The sequence below is a fragment of the Saccostrea cucullata genome, unplaced genomic scaffold (genome assembly GCF_032062105.1).
Source record: "Saccostrea cucullata isolate Sc308-1 unplaced genomic scaffold, CSIRO_AGI_Scuc_v1 ctg7913, whole genome shotgun sequence".
Taxonomy (NCBI): Eukaryota; Metazoa; Mollusca; class Bivalvia; order Ostreida; family Ostreidae; genus Saccostrea; species Saccostrea cuccullata.
This window is the reverse complement of record NW_026927391.1, coordinates 1-27,902: the sequence shown is the minus strand read 5'-3', so window position 1 is coordinate 27,902 and position 27,902 is coordinate 1. Positions and strand designations below refer to the sequence as shown.

At 35.2% G+C, this 27,902-nt stretch overlaps 3 protein-coding genes across 3 annotated transcripts; 2 read left to right on the top strand and 1 right to left on the bottom strand.

The window, feature by feature from the left end:
• Positions 1–1,234: 1,234 nt before the first annotated feature.
• On the top strand, positions 1,235–5,435 carry LOC134274325 (cytochrome P450 4F8-like). Its single transcript, XM_062756595.1, has 12 exons — positions 1,235–1,411; positions 2,029–2,233; positions 2,332–2,459; positions 2,567–2,691; positions 2,966–3,028; positions 3,125–3,248; positions 3,331–3,466; positions 3,542–3,665; positions 4,189–4,384; positions 4,544–4,626; positions 4,910–4,975; positions 5,072–5,435. Exons 1-12 carry the CDS (start codon positions 1,262–1,264, stop codon positions 5,169–5,171), a joined length of 1,500 nt encoding a protein of 499 aa, XP_062612579.1. The 5' UTR covers positions 1,235–1,261; the 3' UTR covers positions 5,172–5,435.
• A 5,249-nt stretch (positions 5,436–10,684) lies between these two features.
• On the top strand, positions 10,685–20,324 carry LOC134274324 (cytochrome P450 4F8-like). Its single transcript, XM_062756594.1, has 13 exons — positions 10,685–10,709; positions 10,907–11,070; positions 16,103–16,307; positions 16,407–16,534; positions 16,625–16,749; positions 16,994–17,056; positions 17,141–17,264; positions 17,353–17,488; positions 17,739–17,862; positions 18,957–19,152; positions 19,351–19,433; positions 20,044–20,109; positions 20,224–20,324. Exons 2-13 carry the CDS (start codon positions 10,921–10,923, stop codon positions 20,321–20,323), a joined length of 1,500 nt encoding a protein of 499 aa, XP_062612578.1. The 5' UTR covers positions 10,685–10,709; positions 10,907–10,920; the 3' UTR covers position 20,324.
• A 300-nt stretch (positions 20,325–20,624) lies between these two features.
• LOC134274323 (uncharacterized) lies at positions 20,625–27,745 on the bottom strand. Its single transcript, XM_062756593.1, has 2 exons — positions 27,584–27,745; positions 20,625–21,444 (listed from the first exon to the last, which is right to left on the bottom strand). The coding sequence occupies exons 1-2, from the start codon at positions 27,618–27,620 to the stop codon at positions 21,047–21,049; spliced, it is 435 nt and encodes a 144-aa protein (XP_062612577.1). The 5' UTR covers positions 27,621–27,745; the 3' UTR covers positions 20,625–21,046.
• Positions 27,746–27,902: the final 157 nt, after the last annotated feature.

Below are 27,902 nucleotides of genomic sequence, written 5' to 3'. Positions count from 1 at the left end.
ACATCGTGAACTATAATAAAGGTGAGAATCACAAACACGTACCCAGAATAGAGTATTGTTTCTGCAGAATTCAGGCATGTCACCACGTGCACTCAATTTGAATTTTACATTCAATCTGTTATTTCTCAAGTTTTATATATGTCTGTAGTATTTCTTTCTTGTGGTGCAAGAATTTTTGAAAGTACGGTAGCCCATTAGTGTTGATATTGTATATTGTAAAAATATACATCAGCATTGCCCGAACTGTGACATGGACCTTTTCTGACACAAAAAAAATCCTGGATATATTTTATTGAAATATTAAGTTTTTAACAAACTTTAATAAAAAATTATTTTAGACAGTTGTCAGTGTTCGTAAGGTTACAACGGCAACTTCTGATGAAGGATTTGAAAGAGAATGGTTACATAGAAATTTATTGTATGTTAGGGTTAGGGTAAAGATATTTGGATTAAACTTAAGGGTTAGGGTAAGGGTTAAGGCGAAACTTAAATGCCAATAGTATATTTTGGAGGAGCGTCTTTATTTAATAAAATACTAAGTATTTTGTTTAAGTATATTTCTATTCCTAGAATGGAAAAAGCTAGGCGAGGTTTTGCTGTGGGTATTTCATCATCCTTAGTCTTTTCCATTGCATCAGAAAATTCTCTTTTGAAGTGGGATTAAAGGTAAAGACTATATGATGAAATTTAAAATTAATGTAAAACCAAAGAGGGCATGCTATTGGATTTTAACAAGCTTTAAACAAATTTCATAAAACTTCTAAATTTTGTCATAGGCTTAAAGAAAAATTAAAAACTAATATAGACATTTTAAAAAGATATATATTCTTTTTGGAAGTCAAAATATGATTTCCTAAAAGAAGATACATGTAATTTGTATACATGTATCAGATGCATATTAAAATCTCGCATTGAGCGACAACATGTTCTCTATTAAGTAAGGAGGCCAAACTTTTAAACCATAATTATATGACACTTACAGCTTTCAGTATTTTTACAATATTGTTTACAGGTTGAAGTGCATTTTTAAGAGGAAAACTTAATCCGCTTGAAAGGTGTTGCTGAGTTTATCCATCCATTCTATTGTTAAAGAATATTTTAAGATAAATCCATACAAAGATTCAGGTATCTGTTATTTAATCCTAAATCAAAATGCTTTAGTTTGCCATGTTTTGTCGATGAACAGATAAATGTTAGAAATCGTCCTATGGAGAACTAATCGTGTCACTTTTTTTTTTATCTGTACAGAGAGTTTTTAGCCATGATTTTACTTACCTTGCTGATTGGAGCTGTAGTCTTTTCCATTATACTTATCATTCAGCATGTACATAGATACAAACAATGGAGCAAGGTTACTGCAAAGATCACCTCTTTTGAACCGTGGCATCCAATATGGGGAAATTTGCATCTGGTATGTACTTAAATGGCTAACTTCCCAGTTAATTATGTTCTGAACACTTAAATAGTTTTCTAAACTTCCCATCCTATTAAAATCACATTAGAGTGATTGTCACACATCAACAGAGATAGAAAAAATTATATTAAAAATAATAATCACACTTCACAAATTCACATATACATTAGGATGTGATGAATTAAATAACTAAAGTTAAAACACTGGGGAAAAGAAACAAAACAGGAATATAACATGACAATATGATGTAGCCTGTAGCCACATGGTTCACATAATAAATATTAATGCAATTTAAAAAACTGCAAATATAAAACACATTATGGTATTTTATCTTCCTCTGCAAAAATGAATTTCCTCATGGTCTTTGTACTCGACAGATTACTTCGGGGGGTTGCTAGGGATTTGCCAAATCGTTTCCATGGCTGCTTTTGGCCGTTTTATTTTACTTAGCAAAGCAGACAGAGTGTACACCTTCTACTTACTTTTTAAGCAGATATTTTCATATCAGGTGTTTTATCATATCAGATTTAGCCAGTTATGTCTGCTTGGCATATTTTAGAATTTATTGACCTTTCAACCTCTTTAATTTAATTTTTTGTCATCATTATTTAAAGGTAAATGACATGGCCGACTTCTTTAAACTGGTTTTGGTCATGGTGGAGAAGACTAAAGCAAAGCTCCTTTGCGGTTGGGTCATGTTTTTATATCCTGTGTTTTCCACTTGCCATCCCGACACGGCCAAAATCCTGCTTAAGTCCTCTGAACCAAAAGTGAAATATAACCTTGGAGGAGTTTACAGGATGATTTTGCCTTGGTTAGGTAGGAGTAGAGAAATCACAACATCTGATATTTTTCTGCAGTTCACATCCACTTTTTCACCTAATCACCGTTAAAAAAGCTTTCCTTTTGATGGCAAGGTGACGGCCTATTGCTGTCGGACGGGAAGAAATGGGAGAGGAATCGTCGTCTGCTAACTCCCGCCTTCCATTTTGACATTCTCAGACCTTACGTTCAGATCTACAATGACGTCGCTAATATATTCCTCGTAAGTCCAAAAGTTTTCAAAATTTAAAAAAATCTTTCTTTCCATAGTTCCTAAATCCATGTTCAATGCAATACATGTAGTTATTTCTTAAATTTTACTTCAATTAGGAAAAAGTACAAAAAGCTTGTGATTCAAAGGAAGCGATAGAAATCTACAGCCACGTGTCACTGGCTACATTGGATACCATGTTAAGATGTTCGTTGTCGTACACCGGGCAGGTACAGGAAAAGGGGTAAGATTTTGTTTTGTTGTCAAAATTAACAACATATTGTAATTAGATTGTCGATTTATGTTGATAAAAGTTTGAAATTTCCCCACTCCGAGCTTTTTTCCCCTTTTTTTCCAAGTTGTCTTGAAACCCTTGTACGATGAATGTGGTTTGGTTTTTCAAAGTAAATGTGAATTGAATGATTTATGTTATACTGTGTAAGATGAAAACCTCCCCAGTATTTAGCATTAAGACTTTCTTGTTCATAAAGTAATATTACCATTATCAATCTATACAGAGATAGTCACCCATATGTTCAGGCTGTCCGACGACTGGGGTTTCTATCTGTTCAAAGGACCTTGTAAGTATTTATTTGCATTATATTTCAAATTATGAAATAGTATCAAAGACATATACATATGCATATGCATATGATTTTTATTATTATATAATTAAGATCTCCTTGGCTTTATCCGGATGTTTTGTTTTGGCTCTCACCGAGTGGCAGGGAATATAAGCGTCTCATCGACTATGTTCACGAGTTTGCTGATGAAATCATCGCTTCTCGTAGGAAAGCTTTGGTATTAAAAAGTATATTTCTATCTTGCAATTATCTTTTGAGCATGTTTTGGTTATTTTCTGTAATATGAGTACATTATTTAGACAGAAAAAGATATCAATAAGACAGCGGGGAAAAGGCTAGATTTTTTAGACATTCTAATCACGGCTAAAGATGAGAATGGTGAAGGTCTAAATGACCAGGACATCAGGGCAGAGGTGGATACTTTCCTTTTTGAAGGTAAATATTGTTATCGATGACAAATCAAGGCATGAAAGGCTTAGTATCTGATATCAAATCATTTTCATTTTACAGGACACGACACAACAGCATCTGCCATAAGTTGGGCCATTTACTGTTTAGCCAAGTATCCAGAGGAACAGGAAAAGGTTTATCAGGAAGTGACGTCAGTTTTAGACGGCAGACCACAAGTCTCATGGTGAGGAGATAAAGAGTTGAGAAGATCCCGACTGACATCAGCTTCCTTTTTTTTTAATTCCTTATGTCCCTTTTGTTTATGTGTTTAGTGTCCCCTTGAGAATTTTTCACACATATTGAGATGCCACCACTTGCAGGTGAAAGGCTGCAAAGTAAGAATTATGATCGGCACCAACGACATTTGAGCAAGGAGGATCTTCTTTGTGCTATTACCTCCACTTCTCGTGCTGGATTTGAATCCGAGCGAGAGTAAAGGATCAGATGCTTACTACATTTCTTTAGAGCAAACATTCTTACCATTGTGCCACAAAAAGGATTTTAAAGGAATTTTACAAATCATTATTTATTTCATCCTCTAAGTTTTAGGCAAAAGGTGAGAATAGTACCGGTATATAATGTACTCAGTGACAGATGCTTTGTCATTAGCCTTATTGGTATTATCTCGATCCTCAATATATTCGATGCAAAAGTACAAGCGTTATTTTAAATTTTGATATTAATCAAAATTGTTCTTACTTTTTCAGGGAAGATCTTAATCAGTTGAAGTACACCTCGATGTTTCTGAAGGAGGTACTGAGGATGCACAGTCCTGTACCTTTTATAAGTCGTTGGCTGACGAAGCCCTTGGTTTTAGATGGGGTAGAGATTCCTGCCCATTTTCAAGTAGACATTTTAATTCATGCTATAAATCATCATCCTGACGTTTGGCCTGATCACATGGTACGTAAACATTTTCATGGAGACAAGTATGAATCTGATGGAAGACAATTGATAAGTTATAGAAAATATTACCCAACTGGTATCTAAAATGATCGCTCTTCGTATAAGACAATATGAATTAATGCTTCTCTTACCCTACATATACTACGGTTATTGTAGGAATTTCGACCGTCGAGGTTTGAGAATGAGACGAGACAAGAAAGAGATCCTTACACTTATATTCCCTTTTCAGCAGGATCCAGGTAAAGAAGTTGACATTTTGGTTTTTAAGCCACAACACGCAACACCACAAAACGAAATCAGAGTATAATGTTGAATACTGATCAAATTTTATATAAGATCAGAGATCTTTGAAAACAGAGAATTTTGTCTTTGAACAAGATTGTTTTATTTTTATTTATTTTTTTATTCTGTGCATTTATGTAATGAAACACGTCTAAATTATATTACAAAACCGGATACATTATAGTACGCAGGAAAGCTTTATGGCCAGACTCGTTGTAAACTCACTTTTTTTTCCTTTAGAAATTGCATTGGGCAGAATTTTGCAGTGAATGAAGAAAAAGTGATGATTTCTGCTTTAGTAAAAAGGTACAGCAAAAATATCAAATATAAATCGTAGGGCCTGTTTAAACATGTATATTAATATTTCAGTGAAAAAATATTCTGAGAAACAATATTTTCCAGATTTAAAGTGGAATTAGTGGAAGGTCACGTGTATGAAGAATATCCAGAAGTAGTAATGAGAGCAAAATACGGAATTAAAATCAAAGTTAACCAAAGATAAAGGAGTGATAAATGTTTTATTTTTGATGAATGGTTTGTGTTGATAAATGTAGATGAGGAATACTTTTGAAGTTCAAATAGATAATATATTGCAAAAGGTTAACTATTTTAAAGAAAATCTGTTTATGCACTCATGGTTGTAGCAGTACGAAATGTTTTCTTCTAACTAAGCTTGTATCTCATACTTTCTGTAGGGGTTACTGTCATTCTATTTTGGCTAATTGTGTATCAACTTTTATATCTCGTTTGCTTCTTTTCATGGACGTCTGGTTTACATTCACAAATTCATTTTTAATATTCACTTATTTAAGAGAAAGAACTTCAAGTTTATTTAAATATGTATTATATTTCAATACTCAGACTAGAAATGTGTTTTAAATTAAAAATAAAATGAAGATTAACATGAAGCTTTTTACCCTTGCAAAATTCCTGAAGCACGCAATAACTTCATGATATGCAAATATGGATGGTCATCTTATTATGAAAATGTTAGAAGAAATAAAACGCATTAAAGTCTTACCAACTGGACATTTTAATTTGAAGTTTTATTTTATCTCTTAATTGTTTTGTTTTTTCATATGACTTTTGCATTTTCCTAAAAAAAAAATGAAAGGAAAAAGGTCATTACTGAATAAGAGTAGTAGTAGTACTGAATAAGGTAGTACACAGCAGACACAAAATATTCCTAACATTAATTTTTGTGAAGCTTCTACAATTTTGTCCATGAAAAGCAAACTTTTACTTTGTATATGGTGTAAAAGAAATTCTACTTTGCCAGATAGTATTTGTTTTCTATCAAAATGCACTATAAAAAGAAAATTTATTTTTAACAAAAAAAAGGTGAAGATAAGGAAAAGGGATCGATTTTTTTAAAAATTGCAAACGATGTAATCTGTGTACAGGGCAGAGAGCTCGGACCTCGGAAATTCCGAAGTGGATTCAGATATCTATGAGGAGTAAGAATCTCCTATTGACCAAACATACCTGTCATGACCAGGTATGATAAATATTCTGAAGGCAAATTAAAAAGTTTAAAAAAAAACTGATTTCTAGTTATTGGTATGAAAAACGAAAATATTATCTAATACGAATGATTTTAAAGCCGAGATAGGCTGCTGAAAGAGAAGTTAATGTTACTGATATTTCAAAATAATCGTCTGATTGAAGTAAGAATTTGGTAATTTCTTTGGTCGTTAATGTGACCTTCTTATGGCCGACGTATTCCATTAGGCTTTGTTTCTGTACTAAATTCGACAACGAAATGTTCTATTTATTTCATCATTGCAAAAGGAAGGTGGCGCGTGTGATATGCCAAAGTTTTTTAACCTCCAGGAAGCAATTTGTGTTTATATGTACTCTGGATAATATATGAAATTTGAGAAACTGGTATTGAAATAGAAATTTTCTGCCAAAAAAATAATTTTCTAACCTGCATGTACCTACCGACCCAATATTTTCAGGCCGAGTTAGGAGAAGGCAATAAAACCTTTTTCTAAAGTTAACCTTATATCGCTATATTCCCCAATAACCTGCAAATATTGTGTACGTCTCAAAACAGTGCAAGTAATCAAGAATATGCTCTGAGTACTATCTCTGAGATAGACTAATGACGAATAATGTGATGTTACAACAAAATCGATAATCTTACAAACATGTACGAGTAGTTGAATACAGCAATAATTGCATATCTTAGTGCAATCAGAATTATGTTAAGGTTTGTAACTGTCTGTATATAGGCCTTTCAACTGCCGCTAGGGTTCGCTGTTTTGAACGATAACTCATTGCTGAAACTTGTTTAGAGCAGGTCCGAAGTATCTAACTGTTTATAAGCAAGTCAGTTTTTAGCTCACCTGAGCCAAAGGCTCAAGTGAGCTTTTCTGATCAAAATTTGTCCGTCGTCTGTCGTTGTCGTCGTTGTCGTTGTTGTAGTCGTTGTTGTCGTAAACTTTTCACATTTTCATCTTCTTCTCAAGAACCGCTGGGCCGATTTCAACCAAACTTGGCACAAAGTATTCTTGGGTGAAGGGGATTCAAGTTTGTTCAAATGAAGGGCCACGCCCTTTTCCAGGGGGAGATAATCATAAATTTGTTAAAAATTAATGGCATTTTTAAAAAATCTTCTTCTCCAGAACCGATGGGCCAGGAAAGATGAAACTCATGTGGAAGCATCCTCAGGTAGTGTAGATTCAAGTTTGTTCAAATCATGACCCCCGGGGCAAGGGTGGGGCCAAAATGGCCGACCCAAGTTTTACATAGGAATATATAGGAAAAATCTTTAAAAATCTTCTTCTCAAGAACCACTGGGCCAGGAAAGATGAAACTAATGTGGAATCATCCTCAGGTAGTGTAGATTCAAGTTTGTTCAAATCATGACCCCCGGGGCAAGGTTTGGGCCAAAATGGCCGACCCTAGTTTTACATAGGAATATATAGGAAAAATCTTTAAAAATGTTCTTCTCCAGAATCACTGGGCCAGGAAAGATGAAACTCATGTGGAAGCATCCTCAGGTAGTGTAGATTCAAGTTTGTTCAAATCATGACCCCCGGGGCAAGGGTGGGGCCAAAATGGCCAACCCAAGTTTTACATAGGAATATATAGGAAAAATCTTTAAAAAATCTTCTTCTCCAGAACCATTGGGCCAGGAAAGATGAAACTCATGTGGAATCATCCTCAGGTAGTGTAGATTCAAGTTTGTTCAAATCATGACCCCCAGGGGCAAGGGTGGGGCCAAAATGGCCGAATCAAGTTTTACATAGGAATATATAAGAAAAATCTTTAAAAAATGTTCTTCTCCAGAATCACTGGGCCAGGAAAGATGAAACTCATGTGGAATCATCCTCAGGTAGTGTAGATTCAAGTTTGTTCAAATCATGACCCCCGGGGCAAGGGTGGGGCCAAAATGGCCGACCCTAGTTTTACATAGGAATCTATAGGAAATTTTTTTTAAAAATCTTCTTCTCAAGAACCACTAGGACAGGAAAGATGAAACTCATGTGGAATCATCCTCAGGTAGTGTAGATTCAATTTTGTTCAAATCATGACCCCCGGGGCAAGGGTGGGGCCAAAATGGCCAACCCAAGTTTTACATAGGGATATATAGGAAAAATCTTTAAAAAATCTTCTTCTCCAGAATCACTGGGCCAGGAAAGATGAAACTCATGTGGAATCATCCTCAGGTAGTGTAGATTCAAGTTTGTTCAAATCATGACCCCTGGGGCAAGGGTGGGGCCAGAATGGCCGACCCAAGTTTTACATAGGAATATATAGGAAAAATCTTTTAAAAATCTTCTTCTCCAGAATCACTGGGCCAGGAAAGATGAAACTCATGTGGAAGCATCCTCAGGTAGTGTAGATTCAAGTTTGTTCAAATCATGACCCCCGGGGCAAGGGTGGGGCCAAAATGGCCGACCCTAGTTTTACATAGGAATCTATAGGAAAATTGTTTAAAAATCTTCTTCTCAAGAACCACTAGGACAGGAAAGATGAAACTCATGTGGAATCATCCTCAGGTAGTGTAGATTCAAGTTTGTTCAAATCATGACCCCCGTGGCTAGGGTGGGGCCAAAATGGCCAACCCAAGTTTTACATAGGGATATATAGGGAAACCTTTTAAATCTTCTTTTCAAGTACTTCAAATCTATGATTAGTGATATTTATATGGAATCATCCTCAGGTAGTGTAGATTCTAGTTTGTTCAAATGATGAACGCCTGGAGGGGCTGGAGGGGGGGGGGGGAGTAAATTCAAGCCCGATGTGCTCAGGTGAGCGCTGTGGCCCCTGGGCCTCTTGTTAATTTAGCATTTCCCAGGTGTATCTTTGCTGTCAGTAGAATCCAGCGGTTTTAAAATTTAGCACTAATGTTAAACTTATTTACTATACTTATATTCTATTTGCGGACACCGTTTAATTACATCTAAGTAAAATTTTTAATTAAAATAAAAAGTGAAATCTACCCTCCTTCTTAGTTCTAACCTGATTAAATTTTTATACTCGGTCGTTCTTCTTCGTGCTTAGTAACACAAATAAGATAATTAATTGTTGCATTTACTGACGTTTTTCATACGAATTGTTAGTCTATTATTTATACACTGAATTGACGACGGATTTTTCCGTTATTTCACGATCATGACAATGGGCACACGGCGGATGTGACCGTTCAGCAGGGGATGCTCACTCCTCCGTGGCTCCTCGGAGGTCCATGTTTGCTCTGCTCTTATTTTGTATTGTTTTATGGACTTTGAGATTGAATACTGTTCGTTATCTCCATATCCTTCTTACTTGTAAAAATATAATTTATTATATATCTATACAGGAAGTGCAAAAGTGCACACACAAAAAACATGATATTATATTTTCTTCTTCATAACAATCGTCAAAGAGAGTTAAAAATATTGAATATAGCCTGTTCCCCATTCATTTGACCCTGTTATTAGAGGTACTGTGCAGTCATGCTCCTTTTTTGTACACGTACTTTTGTGAACAAAACAATGTAAGGAACCCTTTTGTGTACATAACGATAGCAATGCTGAAGCAGCCAAAATGTCATTCCTATAAACGATAACTCATAAATCGGCATTTAGTCAAGGTCATTTTTTCACCTGTACATAAAACACATTGAGGTAGTCAACTACAAATAATTAAACTTTTTAATTAAAGGTATGCATAAGTTATTCTTATTTGATAATTTCATGTACTTGTTAATAAATCTATCTATGAAATGTTCTTTAACATATGTGCAACTTGAAAAGTTAGTTGAAAGGCCTATATTGTATATTTTCCCCGCTTCAAATTAATATAAGGTATCCGATCCATATTAGCCTCAGATTCAATAGAATTGAATGTATAATAGATATGTATGAGCTAAATACTCGTGTATTTAGAACTAATTTTCATCCTTTAGTATCAGAATGTAAGAGTGGGACATGTCCTAATTTATGACCTTTTCCTGCCCTTGACGAGTTATTTCCCTTTGATTTTACTCAATAAAATTAATTTTAAAAAATCTGACTGGTAAAAAAATTATTTCTAATTGTTTTTCTATTCCCAATGATCAAATACATCTTTCCACCACAGCATTTTTTGATATTTGAAACATTTATTTTTTTATCTTAAAAAACTTACTTCCTTCCATAGACTTCAATACAATCTTCAATAATTAATTTCTGCTTAGGTAATAACATTTTTGAAAATGTCTCTTGGTAAATCCCTTTCTACTCTAAAATGCTTTAAAATAATATCAGGATATCTGACAAGCAATTGATATTTAAGGTTAGAAATTTTGGTCCTAATATGGGTCGGATACCCATAAACGAACATGCACTGTTATTTTAAAAACAAATCTGAAAGTGTTTATTATTTGAACATCAAAGTCTCCGAGTAAGTATCGTCAAACGATACATTTATTAAACTCGTATAGACAGGCAAGGGCAGTGTACGTATTTATGACCCTTACAACTTCCAGTACGTTATAATGCAGTTTGTTTACATAAGACTAAGTAGAGGTACCCTAGTAAAGAGGAAAAGTTATTCCGTTTGAAAGGTGTGTCGAAGCTTTTCAGATAATTCTATTTAAAATGATATTTAAAGATAAATTAATCCACAATAAGATTCGAATATCTGTTATTTAATCCTTAATCAAAATGAATTAATATCTGAGCACTATGTTTTATCCATGAACATTTAGAAATTACACTATGGAGAGCTAATCGTGACACTATTTTTTTTTTATCTGAACAGGGGGTTTTTCAGCCATGATTCTACTTACCTTGCTGATTGGAGCAGTAGTCTTTTCCATTTTACTTATAATTCAGCATGTACATAGATATAAACAATGGAGCAAGGTTACTGCAAAGATCACCTCTTTTGAACAATGGCATCCCATATGGGGACATTTGCATCTGGTATGTAATGAATTGTAAGCTTCTTAGTTAATAGTTATAGAGCACTATAATAATTGTTACAAAAACTGAAATCTTATGAAGGTGATGCCTGTAAAGGGTTCACATTGCTTATTATTACTGTGGCATTCATTAGAAACAACACAAAAAAAAACATCATAATTTAAACAAACAGTAGTTAGGGCATATGATTAAGCTCTAAGCTGCATTTTTATGTTTAATGTTAAAACAACATCTTTTGGAATAACGCTTGTGTTATAAAGGAATTTATTTTCTAATTTTGTTTATGTTTCACTCTCCTAAAGAAAGACCTTATAACTTTGTTTATTTCATATGACAAGAAAAAATGTTAGAGCATTTAATAATCACCCCCTATATGGAAGGGAATTACCGCCAAAAGTCTATGTATCTTGCTTTTATTCTTATTCTGCCTACTTCTTTATGCTTTGTTATTATTGTAATTATATGTCACTTTATTGTTTTCATATTCGTCTTTATTACATTTCACTTTGACTTTTATCCTTCATTTTGTCTTTACTTCTATGTTGCTTTATTCTTGTAAATTCATTCTACTTTCTTTTAAACTTAAACAGTTTCTTAAATAAATTATTAACATTATCTCTACTACAAATGTTAATTCAATCACGCTAACAATGAAGCATATTCAATGAAGACGAATGGAAGTTGTCAAACCGTCAAAATTTAGTGCGGCATTATAACGCTGGGTGGTGTGGTGTTCGCTACGAGTGTTGGTAAAATTAGGTAAGCAAACCCGGGTCGGGGTATTCGAGATTCTTCAATAGGCCTTAGTACTTTATCAATCGAACTTCTGAAGGCCGGATCCGATCACCCGATCCATCTCCGTATTTATTTTCTCTGGGCACACAGGAATAGCGACCTCTTTTTTTCAGACATAACTTTATACTATACTGAATATGTTCATTAAAAGGCCGACCCGCTTTTTGTAAGAGTAAGGGTCAAATAAGTAAATGTAGTACGTATAGTAGGAAGAAAATTTAAATTTGATTTTATAGAAGAAGTAAAATCTAACTCAAAACCCACCCCGCCCCCGAAATAGGATTTCATTGGCGTCGGAAGCTAATTGAAAGTGGGGAGGGGGGGGTAAGTGTAAGATTTTTTTTTTAGACCTTCTAAACAAAAACCTGACGAGCAAAAAAAAAAAAAAAGAAATGTCCATTTTCCAAACACAAAAATCCTATTTCGTGAGGAGGGGGGGGGGGGGGGGGGGGGTTGAAGGTTCGAACTCCAGTGCCAAAGTTTTTTTTCCAAATTCCACCACTTTCCCCATTTTAAACCTTTACTGCATCGTGTCCATGGAAAGTGGGGGGGGGGGGCTAAACCTACGCAGGAATGTTCAATGTCTATACTACGCAAGTGAGTTAAGGCTAGATATGGGTTTCCTATTCAAATGAGCTAATAAAAATGCATAAATTGTAGATTTTATGTACAGAGAAAGTTCAAATTGATTTTCTTATACATACTTAGTACCCACAGTATATCATTGCAAGTGCACAGTATGACGTCATATTTGGACGTCATAGTTCTTTCCCATTCAATGTAATAAAACACAAAATAAAAACAACGTCGGCGCAAGGGCATATCCTATTTAATTTAAAATAAAGAAAGTATAATAGTAAGGAAAATATTCTTAAAAGAAATAAAATTGCTGCACAAATCCTATCCTCTTCTTCAATCGATAAAAATTTTACTAAACTTACACTGGACTGTACATTTTTACCCTGTTTTAACTTAGAACTGTACGAATAGTAACTAAACAATTGCAGTGTCGACATTTGTGCAGCAGTATCTTAAATCTTTGGGATATTCTGCTTTTCTTTATACCTTGTTTTTGTAAAACAAAGTAAGGTATGCCCTTGCGCCGAAGCTATTTTTTTTTATGTTTCTTATAAACTTGTGTAGTAAAGGTCGATGACGTCATAATATGACGTCATAATGTGTACTGGCAGTCGCATATCGTGGGTACCTAAAATGTATTAGAAAACAAGTCTTAACATTTTCTTTGCGGTATGTATAGCAATAATGGGTCTTAATTAATTAATTTGCTTAGAAAACTCTATAAGTAGCCTTAACTCACTTGCGTAAGTCTATCTTTGGAAAGAAGTGGGGCTAAGCCCCCCCCCCCCCCCTCCCCGGTTTCGACGTCTATGTATTTTCAAGTTTGGACAATTTCCTGGGGTTTATTTTGCGCTTGTCAAGTTGTTTTCAGCCGGGTAACTTGAATATTTATTCTCTTGTTGCCCCCCTCCCCACTTTCAAAAACGATGCAACGTCACTCTTCTCTCGCCTGAAAAATATAATCCTACTAAAGTTATTTGTTGGATATTTGAATTTCAGTTTAATTGATAAAAAAATGTTCAATATTTGGATACTGGTTAACCTTGACAAATTGGGTTGTTTTTCAGAACCTTCCACTGAACTGAACTTTATTTCACGACAGATAGTAACTGCTGATGCGCGTGATTCTAGGGACAGGGCTTTGCAAAGGAGTGAGGAGCGTTATGGGTAGGCAGGCGCGGATCCAGAATTTTTTCCGGGGGGGGGGGAACCCAATCAAAAAAAAATCCAATCCCAGAATTTTCTTGACAAGCATAAACAGAAGAAAAAAACATAAACTCGCTCAAACGTCAAAATTCTATTTCGTGGGGGGGTGGGGGGTTATCTTTTTTCCTTGTTTTAGTAACCTTGTAAATTCCAGGGGGTCCTACCCCTCCCCCCTTCTAGATCCGCGCATGGAAGGCGAAGTCGGAACCAGACTACATGCACCCAGGCATACTAGAAACACTCCGGTCTTTTTTTTCTGCGTTAATATTTTATATTAAAATAGCACTTTTCAATAAAAAAAATATCTTTAGTACGCACCGTGTTTCTCATCAACCAGGAGAGCTAAAAAAAATCTTAAAACTCGAAAATTCTATTTGGTGGTGGTGAAGGGGAGGGGTCGTCAACTTTTTTCAGTAATAAATTTTACTCATATGCCACTAAGTACATGACTTTTAATATATAAGTTGACTATTAGTACTTCAACAAAAAGTGTAAGGGATGGGGGGCAACAAGCCTTTCGCTGAACTTTTCCAGTAGTAAAAAGTTACGTTTAGGAAAATGTTTCGTGGCCACCCTCCCTACTTACCCCATAGGAGGTCGTCCACCCGAAAGTCAGTATATATATTGAGACATTGTAAAATCTCCTTTTCGAGAATTTTTCACTCAATGAAGAAGCCACCTCTTGCCGGTGGAGAGCTTCAAATTTGTCCTATATACTCGGCACTTATAGCCATTGAGCAGTGAGGGATCTTTTTTCGTGCCAGCACCTACTGCGACACGGGACCTCGGATAATACGGTCTAGATCTCATCCGAAGGACCGAACTCCGCGTCCTATAGTGGGATTCGAACCAACGACGTATTGGTCGACTCCTTACTACTGTACTTCGTGACTCAATATAGAGCAGACGCCGTAACCACAGTGCCACGCGGGCGACTGCATCCAGGAGGGGAGAGGGGGAGAGAGAAAGAGTCATTATCCATATGTACTCGTGAAGATTATCTATGTTTAACTAAATGGTTAAGTTGATTTAATTATAAAACACTATTAAAATGATATTATTTAAATATCTATTCATATAGAACGGATAACTTTTGTTCAAAAACTGAAAACGTTAGTTTATATAAACATTGATTTACGATTTAAAAAAACTATTCGGGGGAGGAGTTGCTTAGAAGGGGGACGAATTGTTTTATACAGCGAGATTTTCCACGGAAGACTAGCTATATATTGAAACTTCCCCAGGGGAAGTCCCACTGTACAGTCTTCCGAAGAAAGCATTAGTACTATGTAGTCAGTCTTCCAGGGGAAATCTTACCATCTAGCGAGACTTCTGAGGGAATGGCATGTATCTGGTACATACCTAGGCCTGAACTTATAACAAACATCAGTATTTAAAAATTTAAGTTTGATTGATAAAGTATTAAGGCAGAAAATTGAAAAAACTCGAATAACCCCGGCCCGGGTTTGCTTACCTAATTTTACCAACACTCTTAGCGAACACCCCTGCCACCTAGCGTTATAATGCGGCACTAATTCATTAAATATGCTTCATTGTTTGCGTGATTGAGTTAACGTTCGTAATAGATATAATCATTTAAGAACTGTATCAATTTAAAAGAAAGTAAAATGAATTTACAAGACTAAAGCAACATAGAAGTAAGGGCAAAATGAAGAAGGATAAAAGTCAAAGTGAAATGTAATAAAGACGAATATGAAAACAATAAAGTGACATATAATTACAATAATAACAAAGCATAAAGAAGTAGGCAGAATAAGAATAAAAGCAAGATACATAGACTTTTGGCGGTAATTCCCTTCCATACCCCTATACCTTCTTTTTTTTCTTCGAATTTTGAAGAAGTCGGCATACAAAATGAATGGAAAAGAGTATGCATCAATGTTAACATCTTTGTATTCAATGTATGAAATCATTTGTAAACAACTTGGAAAATAGATTATGCAATAGGATGATATATTCACATAAATAACATACTGTGTTTTTAACTGTTGCCAGTTGTTGCGTCTTTGAACGTATAAATTTAACTTTGAAAAGTAGAGTCGAAGAAAAATGACAACGAACTGAGAAGTATTCTGAAATTTCAATTAACCACCTTCTAAGTTCCTTCTGTTGTCTATTTATAATATTGTTTCTCAAAGCTAGTGATCTTAAAAATGCAATTATGATCAGATCATTGTCAGTACTTCAATTATAAAAGTATTGGAATGATTGTAGGAGACAAACATTGTGGTTAGTTCCTACAAGTTTTTAATTTGTGTGAAGAATTTTTTTCCTAGACATTCAATTTTTTTTTTCGAAATTAAACTAATTTAAATAATATCTGCTAATTTTTAATGTTTCAAAATTTTCATTTTAGTTAACTATACTAAGGTTGTCAGGTATACATTAAATTATTCGAATTAATATTTAGTCGTCATTATTATTTTGATAGATAAATGATATGGCCGACTTCTTCAAACTGGTTTCTGTCACGGTGGAGAAAACCAAAGCGAGGCTCGTTAGCGGGTGGATCATGTTTTTTTATCCTGTTTTGTCCACATGCCATCCCGACACGGCCAAAATCCTGCTAAAATCTTCTGAACCAAAAGTCAAATATAACCTTGGGGGAGCTTATAGGATGATCTTGCCTTGGTTAGGTAAGTGGAAGTGGAGAAATCATCCGACGCTTTATTTTAGATTCTTTTCAGACACTTGTTCACGTGTTCATCGTAACAATCTTTCCTTGCAATGATAAGGTGACGGTCTATTGCTGTCGGACGGGAAGAAATGGGAGAGAAATCGTCGTCTGCTAACTCCCGCCTTTCATTTTGACATTCTCAGACCTTATGTCCAGATCTACAACGATGTCGCCAATATATTTCTCGTAAGCAGCATTATTGTGAGATTTCAATTCTCCCTTCCCTGAATTTGTGAAAATTATGTATTGATGGTTTTCCTTGTTTAAAATTATTAGAAAAAATTACAAAAAGCTTGTGATTCAAAAGAAGCGATAGAAATCTACAGCCACATATCACTGGCTACATTGGATACCATGTTAAGATGTTCGTTGTCCTATTCCGGGCAGGTACAGGAAAAGGGGTATGGGTTTGACTGAATATTAAAATTACGAAATTAATCCTCAAGAAAGAATATAATTCGATATCATTTAAAAACGGGGAGCCTCCCTCTGTATAATTTGATCAGGTTCACGTATAACACTTTTTGTACTTAAAATTATCACTTTGTCTATGAAAAAAATAATTTATGAGTTTATTTGGAACAAAATCATGGGTATCAAGAGTGTCCCCTTCAGAAAAAAGCATTTTTTTTTAAATTTTCACAGAGATAGTCACCCATATGTACAGGCTGTCCGACGACTGGGGTATCTATCCGTTCAAAGGACTTTGTAAGTATCTATTTGCATTATATTTCAAAAAATGAATTAGTATCAAAGACATATACGTGTGATTTTTTAACTATTTTAATTCAGATGTCCATGGCTTTATCCGGATGTTTTGTTTTGGCTCTCATCCATGGGCAGGGAATACAAGCGTCTCATCGACTATGTTCATGGGTTTGCTGATGAAATTATCGCTTCTCGTAGGAAAGCTTTGGTATTAAAAATGTTTAATTTATATCTTGCAATTTTCTCTTTAGCATAGTTTTTATGGTTATTTTCTGTAATATGAGTACACACTGCAGACAGAGATGGATACCAATAAGAGAGCGGGAAAAAGGCTAGATTTTTTAGACATTTTGATCACGGCTAAAGATGAGAATGGGGAAGGTCTAAATGACCAGGACATCAGGGCAGAGGTGGATACTTTCCTTTTTGAAGGTAAAAATTGGTGTAAATAGTCACAAAAACCTTTTATCATTTGAAACACATATTTCTTGTGAAGTTTTGATGAAATTGTCAATTTTTTTTTATTCTTCAAATGTAATAAAACATTCGTCTAGAAAGAAATTAAATTTAAAGCAGTACGTTCTTTAAAAATGTCAAACAGTATTCACAGATTTTTTTTATCCCCCAATTAAACGGGGAGGAAAGTTGAGTATTGGTGATGGAAAATCTGTTTTCATTACAGGACACGATACAACAGCATCGGCTATAAGTTGGGCTATTTACTGTTTAGCCAAGTATCCAGAAGAACAGGAAAAGGTTTACCAGGAAGTGACGTCAGTTCTAGATGGCAGACCACAAGTTACATGGTGTGGAGGCTGAATGTTGTGAAAGCAGCTGAATTTATCTCATTTTTAGCATTTCCACTTACAAAATTCCTTATATAATCATTTTGTTATCTGCAAAATAACTTAAAACATCAGAATGTAAAATTTTTGATATGTGAAGATCTGGAATATTCCTTCAATTTGGATACAATGACAGAAAAAACCTATTGAATGGTCTTTTGATTTCAAACGAAATCTCTGTTGATAAGGTTGCATTTTGAGAGAAATTAAATACATGTGTATTAAACATCGACCAGTTTGTAACCTATTAATTTCACTGAAATTCTCATCAGTATCTACTTCAGTCAAAGAACTATATGCGGTATTAACCAACATTTGCCCCCCAAAATCAAACTTTGATGGAGTAATATTTAATCAAGTCCTTAAACAGGGGAGTATATGCTGACTTCAAAGCACAGAATAATTTCATAAGTAATGACGTCATATGTACGTAATGACGTCACAAATATGACGTAATTTCAGTTTTTTATGAATTTTGCAGAAAAATGTACATATTTCGTCGATATTTTGAATAAAAGTCACCGAGCGCATGTGTGTTCAGGATAGATATTTTGATATAATGTGTAGAATGATAATATCAATGAAATATGTCAATATTGTTCCTGAACACACATGCGCTCTATAAATTCTAAAGCTTAAATTGTTGAAATTTTGTCCATTTTGTCCTCTTTCTGAAAAAGGATATAAAATCGGACTAGTTTGTGACGTCATAATAACAGAAATTGTGAATACACTGCTCTGGAACTATAATATTTTCTGTTAACTTATATTTCTCGTACAATTTATTGAATTCAGCACATTTCAGGAAGTTTTCAAAATTTGACTTTTGTGGGGGCAAACATATGCAATATACCGCATATAGTTCTTTGTTATGAATTAAATATATAGTGGATTTGAAAACAACATAATAATTTTAATTTCATCTTAAAAAAATTTAACAAATTTATTAATATGTTATGTAAATGAGCAAATTGGTGTTTGCTTGCTCAACCGATTCAATTTGAAATTGTAAATTAAGTTTTTAATTAATTCTGATGTTTTCTTACTTTCTTCAGGGAAGATCTTAATAAGTTAAAGTACACCTCGATGTTTCTGAAGGAGGTTATGAGAATGCACAGTCCTGTGCCTTTTATAAGTCGTTGGCTGACAAAGCCCTTGGTTTTAGATGGGGTAGAGATTCCTGCACATTTTCAAGTCAACATTTTAATTCATGCAATCAATCATCATCCAGACGTTTGGCCTGATCACATGGTATGTAAACGTAATTGTCATAGCAACAAAGGAGTAGTAAGTAAAGATATGAGGCGTGACGTCACAATTTCTAGATGAAATGTATTGTACACATGATGATTCGGTAGTTTAAAATTACCTTCCATCATAGGACCATAAAAATGCATTAAAATACATAATAACGCTTCTTTTATCCTATACATGCTTTGATTATTGAAGGAATTTCGACCTTCGAGGTTTGAGGATGAAAAGAGACAAGAGAGAGATCCGTACAATTATATTCCGTTCTCAGCAGGCCCCAGGTATAGAACTACATACAATAATATTCAGTTTTACGTAGCTCCAGGTAAAGAGACACATGCAATAATATTCAGTTTCCAGCAGGCCCCAAGTATAAAGATCCAAATTATTTTGTACATTTTCAGCAAACTCCATGTACAAATTACAACTGCATTTTGTTTTCAATGAGTTCCAGGTATAGAAAGCTATTCATTTCAAGTCCTTTTTTAAGGGGCTCCAGGTTTTATTATTACATTTTATAACAATTTTTATCCCTTTTCGTTAAGCAAAGTTTAGGAACTCAAATACATGTATTCAGAAGGGTTTCAGGTTTTATAATTTTTAAGGCTAAAATACTGAGTACCATTTTACTTACAATGTCCTGGATAAGTGTTGTGCAAATCTCATGGAAAAATTTAAAAAGCACAGTATGATTTTCATGGTATTAAAAGCAGTTGGTTTATCAAATTTTATACATGTACTGAAGGAAAATTGAAACATTTAGAGAAATGTATACCCTTATTGTGTGTGCACATAGAACACTTCTACTTTTTGATAAAATTCAAGCCAACCTTTTATATACAGGAGATATATAAAAAGAGAGTTTTCTCAACTCTAACATGTTTTTATCAGAAATTGCATCGGGCAGAATTTTGCAGTGAATGAAGAAAAAGTTATGATTGCTGCTTTAGTGAAAAGGTAATGTAAAATGATAAAGGAAAAATTATTTGTTAATATATGTAATATACTTTATCATTAATATTTTTAGAAGTAAACAAAAGCATAACCATGATCATGAACTATTATTTCCAGATTCAAAGTGGAATTGGTGGAAGGTCACGTGTACGAAGAATTTCCAGAACTTGTTATGAGAGCAAAATACGGAATTAAAATCAATGTAACCCAAAGATAAAGAAGTATTAAATGTTTAAATGTTTATTTGCAAGCAAAGAAGATGAAAATTTGTTATATGTAAAATAGTTAAGTTATTGTATAAGTGAAATTTTTAAGGATTTTGAATACAATAAAAATTATAGCAATACTAAGCATATCAATTTTAATGTTTCTGTCTTCCTTTAATTGACTTTTGATTTACTTTTGTGAATATTGTCAGATTTTCAGAACGAGTGTGCCTTTCTTAGTACAAAGAAAAATGTTGAATTTTAAAATGTTAAAAGGTCTATTTGACTCTCCTTGACACATTTATAGCATGCATCAGTAAACACTAAACAGCAAATTTTAATTGATCTAGATCTTTTTTCAAACAAAAATTCTGTTACAAAGATTATATTCAATATTTTAGACCTTATTCTTGGCCATAGATGATGAAAGTATCTATTTCTAAAGTAAGATCAGATAGAATTAGACCAAAAATAATTATTTATGTTTATAGCTCAACTATTAAGACATTGTTGAATTAAAGCACAGGTACTGGCAAACTGTTCAACGTTTGTAATCCAATTTTGATTTAAATTATGATCTGAAATGTTTTTGCCCTCGTTGGGTAGAATTTGTGATGATATAATCATATTCCTTTCTGATATAATGCCAACATATCTGTACATAGAGACGAAGTTTTCTTATTGAAATTATCAAATTCAGTGCTATATAGTGGCTAAATCACTAAATCAATCAGTTAAGCATTGCTCTCATTCCTGAATCGCTGATTGGTATTTTCTTCAAATGGATTGTTGTTTCTGGGATAATCTGTAGGAGCATTAGGTACCGGATGTTGATTTTCGTTAGAAGTCCCGTATGTGTATTGATGGCCGCCCCCATCATTATCTAAAAGTGGCTGATACGGGGGTGGCGATTCGTTGTTTAGTAAAGTCCCGTCAAGCAGACGACATAACTTTGCAAGAAAGTACATAATGACAGAAGCTTGAATGAATAAGGCTACTCCAGTGATGATCAAGGAATATGGCATCTGTGTGCTGCTTGTGACGTAGGTGTATCCAGTGTATTCAGAGTCGTGTCTCTGTGCCAGGATGTAGATCACAAGGTAGTCCATAATGAAACCGAATGTTACAAAAACTGAAAATATAGTATTAAATGTAATAAGACTAAATCTTTCAGAACTCTTAACCAATTCTTCATAAACAATAAATTACATCCTTAAAAATAATTTTAATTCAACATATACTATATCTCTGAAGTTGAGATTCTAAGATATAAAAGTTCCACATTGACAATAGCGTTGTGGTCTTTGTTGAGCTGACTCCTGGGTCATACAACGACTCAATATATGCCAGTGAAATAGAAATTAAAGAAATAGAGACTGCCACATGTATTTTTAGCTCACCTGAGCCGAAGGCTCAAGTGAGCTTTTCTAATCACATTGTGTCCGTCCGTCCGTCCGTCCGTCTGTCTGTCCGTCTGTAAACTTTTCACATTTTTGACTTCTTCTCAAGAACCACTGGGCCAATTTTGACCAAACTTGGTACAAAGCATCCTTGGGTGAAGGGGAATTTAAATTGTTAAAATGAAGGGACATATCCCCTCGCAAGGGGAGATAATCAAGAAAAGACAAAAATAGGGTTGGGTCATTAAAAAATCTTCTTCTCAAGAACCACTGGGCCAGTAAAGCTGAAACTTATGTGGAAACATCCTGGGGTAGTGTAGATTTTAAATTGTTCAAATCATGACCCCCGGGGGAAGGGCGGGGCCACAATGGGGAATCAAATTTTATATAGAAATATATAGGAAAAATCTTTGAAAATCTTCTTCTCAAGAACCACTGGACCAGAAAAGCTGAAACTTATGTGGAAGCATCCTGGTATAGTGTAGATTCTAAATTGTTCACATCATGACCCCTGAGTGAAGGGCTGGGCCACAATGGGGAATCAAAGTTTTACATAGAAATATATAGGAAAAATCTTTGAAAATCTTCTTCTCAAGAACCACTGGGCCAGAAAAGCTGAAACTTATGTGGAAGCATCCTGGTATAATGTAGATTTTAAATTGTTCAAATCATGACCCCCGGGGGAAGGGCGGGGCCACAATGGGGAATCAAATTTTTATATAGAAATATATAGGAAAAATCTTTGAAAATCTTCTTCTCAAGAACCACTGGGCCAGAACAGCTGAAACTTATATGGAAGCATCCTGGTATAGTGTAGATTCTAAATTGTTCACATCATGAGCCCCGGGGGAAGGGCTGGGCCACAATGGGGAATCAAAGTTTTATATAGAAATATATAGGAAAAATCTTTGAAAATCTTCTTCTCAAGAACCACTGGGCCAGTAAAGCTGAAACTTATGTGGAAGCATCCTGGGGTAGTGTAGATTCTAAATTGTTCAAATCATGACCCCCGGGGGAAGGGCGGGGCCACAATGGGGAATCAAAGTTTTATATAGAAATATATAGGAAAAATCTTTGAAAATCTTCTTCTCAAGAACCACTGAGCCAGTAAAGCTGAAACTTATGTGGAAGCATCCTGAGGTAGTGTAGATTTTAAATTGTTCAAATCATGACCCCCGGGGGAAGGGCGGGGCCACAATGGGGAATCAAAGTTTTATATAGAAATATATAGGAAAAATCTTTGAAAATCTTCTTCTCAAGAACCACTGGGCCAGAAAAGCTGAAACCTATGTGGAAGCAACCTGGGGTAGTGTAGATTTTAAATTGTTCAAATCATGACCCCCGGGGGAAGGGCGGGGCCACAATGGGGAATCAAAGTTTTATATAGAAATATATAGGAAAAATCTTTGAAAATCTTCTTCTCAAGAACCACTGTGCCAGAAAAGCTGAAACCTATGTGGAAGCATCCTGGGGTAGTGTAGATTTTAAATTGTTCAAATCATGACCCCCGGGGGAAGGGCGGGGCCACAATGGGGAATCAAATTTTATATAGAAATATATAGGAAAAATCTTTGAAAATCTTCTTCTCAAGAACCACTGGGCCAGAAAAGCTGAAACTTATGTGGAAGCATCCTGGTATAATGTAGATTTTAAATTGTTCAAATCATGACCCCCGGGGGAAGGGCGGGGCCACAATGGGGAATCAAAGTTTTATATAGAAATATATAGGAAAAATCTTTGAAAATCTTCTTCTCAAGAACCACTGGGCCAGAAAAGCTGAAACTTATATGGAAGCATCCTGGTATAGTGTAGATTCTAAATTGTTCACATCATGAGCCCCGGGGGAAGGGCTGGGCCACAATGGGGAATCAAAGTTTTATATAGAAATATATAGGAAAAATCTTTGAAAATCTTCTTCTCAAGAACCACTGAGCCAGTAAAGCTGAAACTTATGTGGAAGCATCCTGGGGTAGTGTAGATTTTAAATTGTTCAAATCATGACCCCCGGGGGAAGGGCGGGGCCACAGATGGGGAATCAAAGTTTTATATAGAAATATATAGGAAAAATCTTTAAAAATCTTCTTCTCAAGAACCACTGGGCCAGAAAAGCTGAAACCTAAGTGGAAACATCCTGGGGTAGTGTAGATTTTAAATTGTTCAAATCATGACACCCAGGGGTAGGGCAAGGCCACAATGGGGAATCAAAGTTTTACATAGAAATATATAGGAAAAATCTTTGAAAATCTTCTTCTCAAGAACCACTGGGCCAGAAAAGCTGAAACTTATGTGGAAGCATCCTGGTATAATGTAGATTTTAAATTGTTCAAATCATGACCCCCGGGGGAAGGGCGGGGCCACAATGGGGAATCAAAGTTTTATATAGAAATATATAGGAAAAATCTTTGAAAATCTTCTTCTCAAGAACCACTGGGCCAGAAAAGCTGAAACTTATATGGAAGCATCCTGGTATAGTGTAGATTCTAAATTGTTCACATCATGAGCCCCGGGGGAAGGGCTGGGCCACAATGGGGAATCAAAGTTTTATATAGAAATATATAGGAAAAATCTTTGAAAATCTTCTTCTCAAGAACCACTGAGCCAGTAAAGCTGAAACTTATGTGGAAGCATCCTGGGGTAGTGTAGATTTTAAATTGTTCAAATCATGACCCCCGGGGGAAGGGCGGGGCCACAGATGGGGAATCAAAGTTTTATATAGAAATATATAGGAAAAATCTTTAAAAATCTTCTTCTCAAGAACCACTGGGCCAGAAAAGCTGAAACCTATGTGGAAGCATCCTGGGGTAGTGTAGATTTTAAATTGTTCAAATCATGACCCCCGGGGGAAGGGCGGGGCCACAATGGGGAATCAAATTTTATATAGAAATATATAGGAAAAATCTTTGAAAATCTTCTTCTCAAGAACCACTGGGCCAGAAAAGCTGAAACTTATGTGGAAGCATCCTGGTATAATGTAGATTTTAAATTGTTCAAATCATGACCCCCGGGGGAAGGGCGGGGCCACAATGGGGAATCAAAGTTTTATATAGAAATATATAGGAAAAATCTTTGAAAATCTTCTTCTCAAGAACCACTGGGCCAGAAAAGCTGAAACTTATATGGAAGCATCCTGGTATAGTGTAAATTCTAAATTGTTCACATCATGAGCCCCGGGGGAAGGGCTGGGCCACAATGGGGAATCAAAGTTTTATATAGAAATATATAGGAAAAATCTTTGAAAATCTTCTTCTCAAGAACCACTGAGCCAGTAAAGCTGAAACTTATGTGGAAGCATCCTGGGGTAGTGTAGATTTTAAATTGTTCAAATCATGACCCCCGGGGGAAGGGCGGGGCCACAGATGGGGAATCAAAGTTTTATATAGAAATATATAGGAAAAATCTTTGAAAATCTTCTTCTCAAGAACCACTGGGCCAGAAAAGCTGAAACCTATGTGGAAGCATCCTGGGGTAGTGTAGATTTTAAATTGTTCAAATCATGACCCCCGGGGGAAGGGCGGGGCCACAGATGGGGAATCAAAGTTTTATATAGAAATATATAGGAAAATTCTTTAAAAATCTTCTTCTCAAGAACCACTGTGCCAGAAAAGCTGAAACCTATGTGGAAGCATCCTGGGGTAATGTAGATTTTAAATTGTTCAAATCATGACCCCCGGGGGAAGGGCGGGGCCACAATGGGGAATCAAAGTTTTATATAGAAATATATAGGAAAAATCTTTGAAAATCTTCTTCTCAAGAACCACTGGGCCAGAAAAGCTGAAACTTATGTGGAAGCATCCTGGTATAGTGTAGATTCTAAATTGTTCACATCATGAGGCCCGGGGGAAGGGCTGGGCCACAATGGGGAATCAAAGTTTTATAGCGAGCGCAGCGAGCGTCGCGAAGCGACGCTCGTCACTGCGAGCTCTTAAAGCAACGCCTGTGCGAAGAGAAAATTCGGACTACTGCACATTCATTCGATGGAATTTTTTGACGCCGTAATTTTGACCCACAATGCAACGCTTAGTACACAACGCTAAAGCAACGTTCTCGCGAGAATAGGAACAAAAAGTTAAACGATTAAAAACCTTGCCCTGATTTAATGAAATTGTTGCAGAAAATAGTCAATAAAACGGTTCATCATTTAAAATCAGCCCTGTTTAGGCCTGATTTTGATAATGCAAAATACATACGACGTCATATGACGTCAGAGGCTAAAACGCGCTGAATGTCACGTGCGGTTTGACGAGTCCGATCTAAATGAAAACTGGATAAGTATCCGCGCTCGCCCTAACGGTCGCACCGTCAACATATTATAGAAATATATAGGAAAAATCTTTGAAAATCTTCTTCTCAAGAACCACTGGGCCAGAAAAGCTGAAACTTATGTGGAAGCATCCTGGGGTAGTGTAGATTTTAAATTGTTCAAATCATGACCCCCGGGGGAAGGGCGGGGCCACAATGGGGAATCAAAGTTTTATATAGAAATATATAGGAAAAATCTTTGAAAATCTTCTTCTCAAGAACCACTGGGCCAGAAAAGCTGAAACCTATGTGGAAGCATCCTGGTGTAATGTAGATTTTAAATTGTTCAAATAATGACCCCCGGGGGAAGGGTGGGGCCACAATGGGGAATCAAAGTTTTACATTGAAATATATAGGAAAAATCTTTGAAAATCTTCTTCTCAAGAACCACTGAGCCAGAAAAAGTGAAGCTTATGTGGAAGCATTCTGGGGTAGTGTAAATTCTAAATTTTAGGAATCATGACCCCCGGGGAAAGGGTGGGGCCAATATAGGGAATCAAAGTTTTACATAGAAATATATAGGAAATATCTTTGAAAACCTTCTTCTCAGAAACCACTGGGCCAAAAAAGCTGAAAAATATGTGCCCATGGAAGGATCATGGGGTAGTGTAGATTTCAAAATGTCTAAATTATGATCAGTGGGGTCGGGTGGGGATGCATTATGTATAACAAGCTTAAGGGGGAAATCTGGTAAAGAACAGAATGGTAAAAGCTTCTCAGGTGAGCGATGTGGCCCATGGGCCTCTTGTTTATCCTGTGCTTTACTGATTACAGACGACTGAAATGTATGACCAGTGAGGTGACCAGTTTTTCCACAGTTAATTTTCATTGTTGATGTAGGAAAAGTCCACTACGATCAATTTTAAAACCAAGGCAAACTACTGCCAAAAACATTGGTGTTACAAGAATATCTACTATCCTGTTTAAATTAAGTTGTCTGCAAATTCCAGGGTTGCTGTGATGAACTTGTCTGTAAATACAATCTAAAAAGTCGAATGTTTTTACTGCTTTGGATTTTTTTTAAATTTAAAAAAATCACTTTAAATGAATTATATTAACATTTCATAATTTCCGTTTGTAATATTTTTTTAATAACAAATCTCAGAAAAAGCAAAATTTTAATGACATTACTTTAATTAAGGAATGAAGCTGATTTCAACTTATATTATACGATATAACATAACTTGGGGCAGTTTACGCTTTATAAACCGCGAAGCGGTTTATAAATAAGCGTAAACTGCCCCAAGTTTTGTTATATCGTATAATATAAGTTGAAATCAGCTTCATTCCTTATAATTTAATTTCAGTGCAGACAATGAGACAATTTTCCCCCAGAATAAGGCTTCACATTGATTAAATTTTAAAAGTAACGTCAAGCGGAGTAATACGTTTTTTTGACGTAACTCGTTGTGATGTAGGCAAGTTATATTGTACAAAATGGATAAAATCTTTTATCCACTCAAATGACGTGTTACAAGTAAAATTAAATTATATTCTAATGAGCAGATAATGAGGTAACTAAGGTTAGTTTATCTACCCCTCTAAGTGAAGCAAATTTCGTAGAATACATACATGAATAAGCCTGTAGCACAATAGATATAAGCGCCATCCTAGCTGTTCCTTTGTTTTTTCTGGCCGCACAGTGTGCCGAGAACAATCCCAAAAGATTCAGTAGTATAGCAAGACTGGCGTTGAATTCATTGGCGACTTGTCTAGGGTATAAAGCATCACCTTAAAAAAATTAATAAAATCGTAAAATTGAAGCAACCCTTTTATACTTTTATTTAAATTACACGATGTACTCGTGTGAATGAAATAAATAACACTTTTCATTGACTTTATCTCTAATGTATAAGATTTATTTGGCTTGGAAGAGAATATTTCAGTCTAT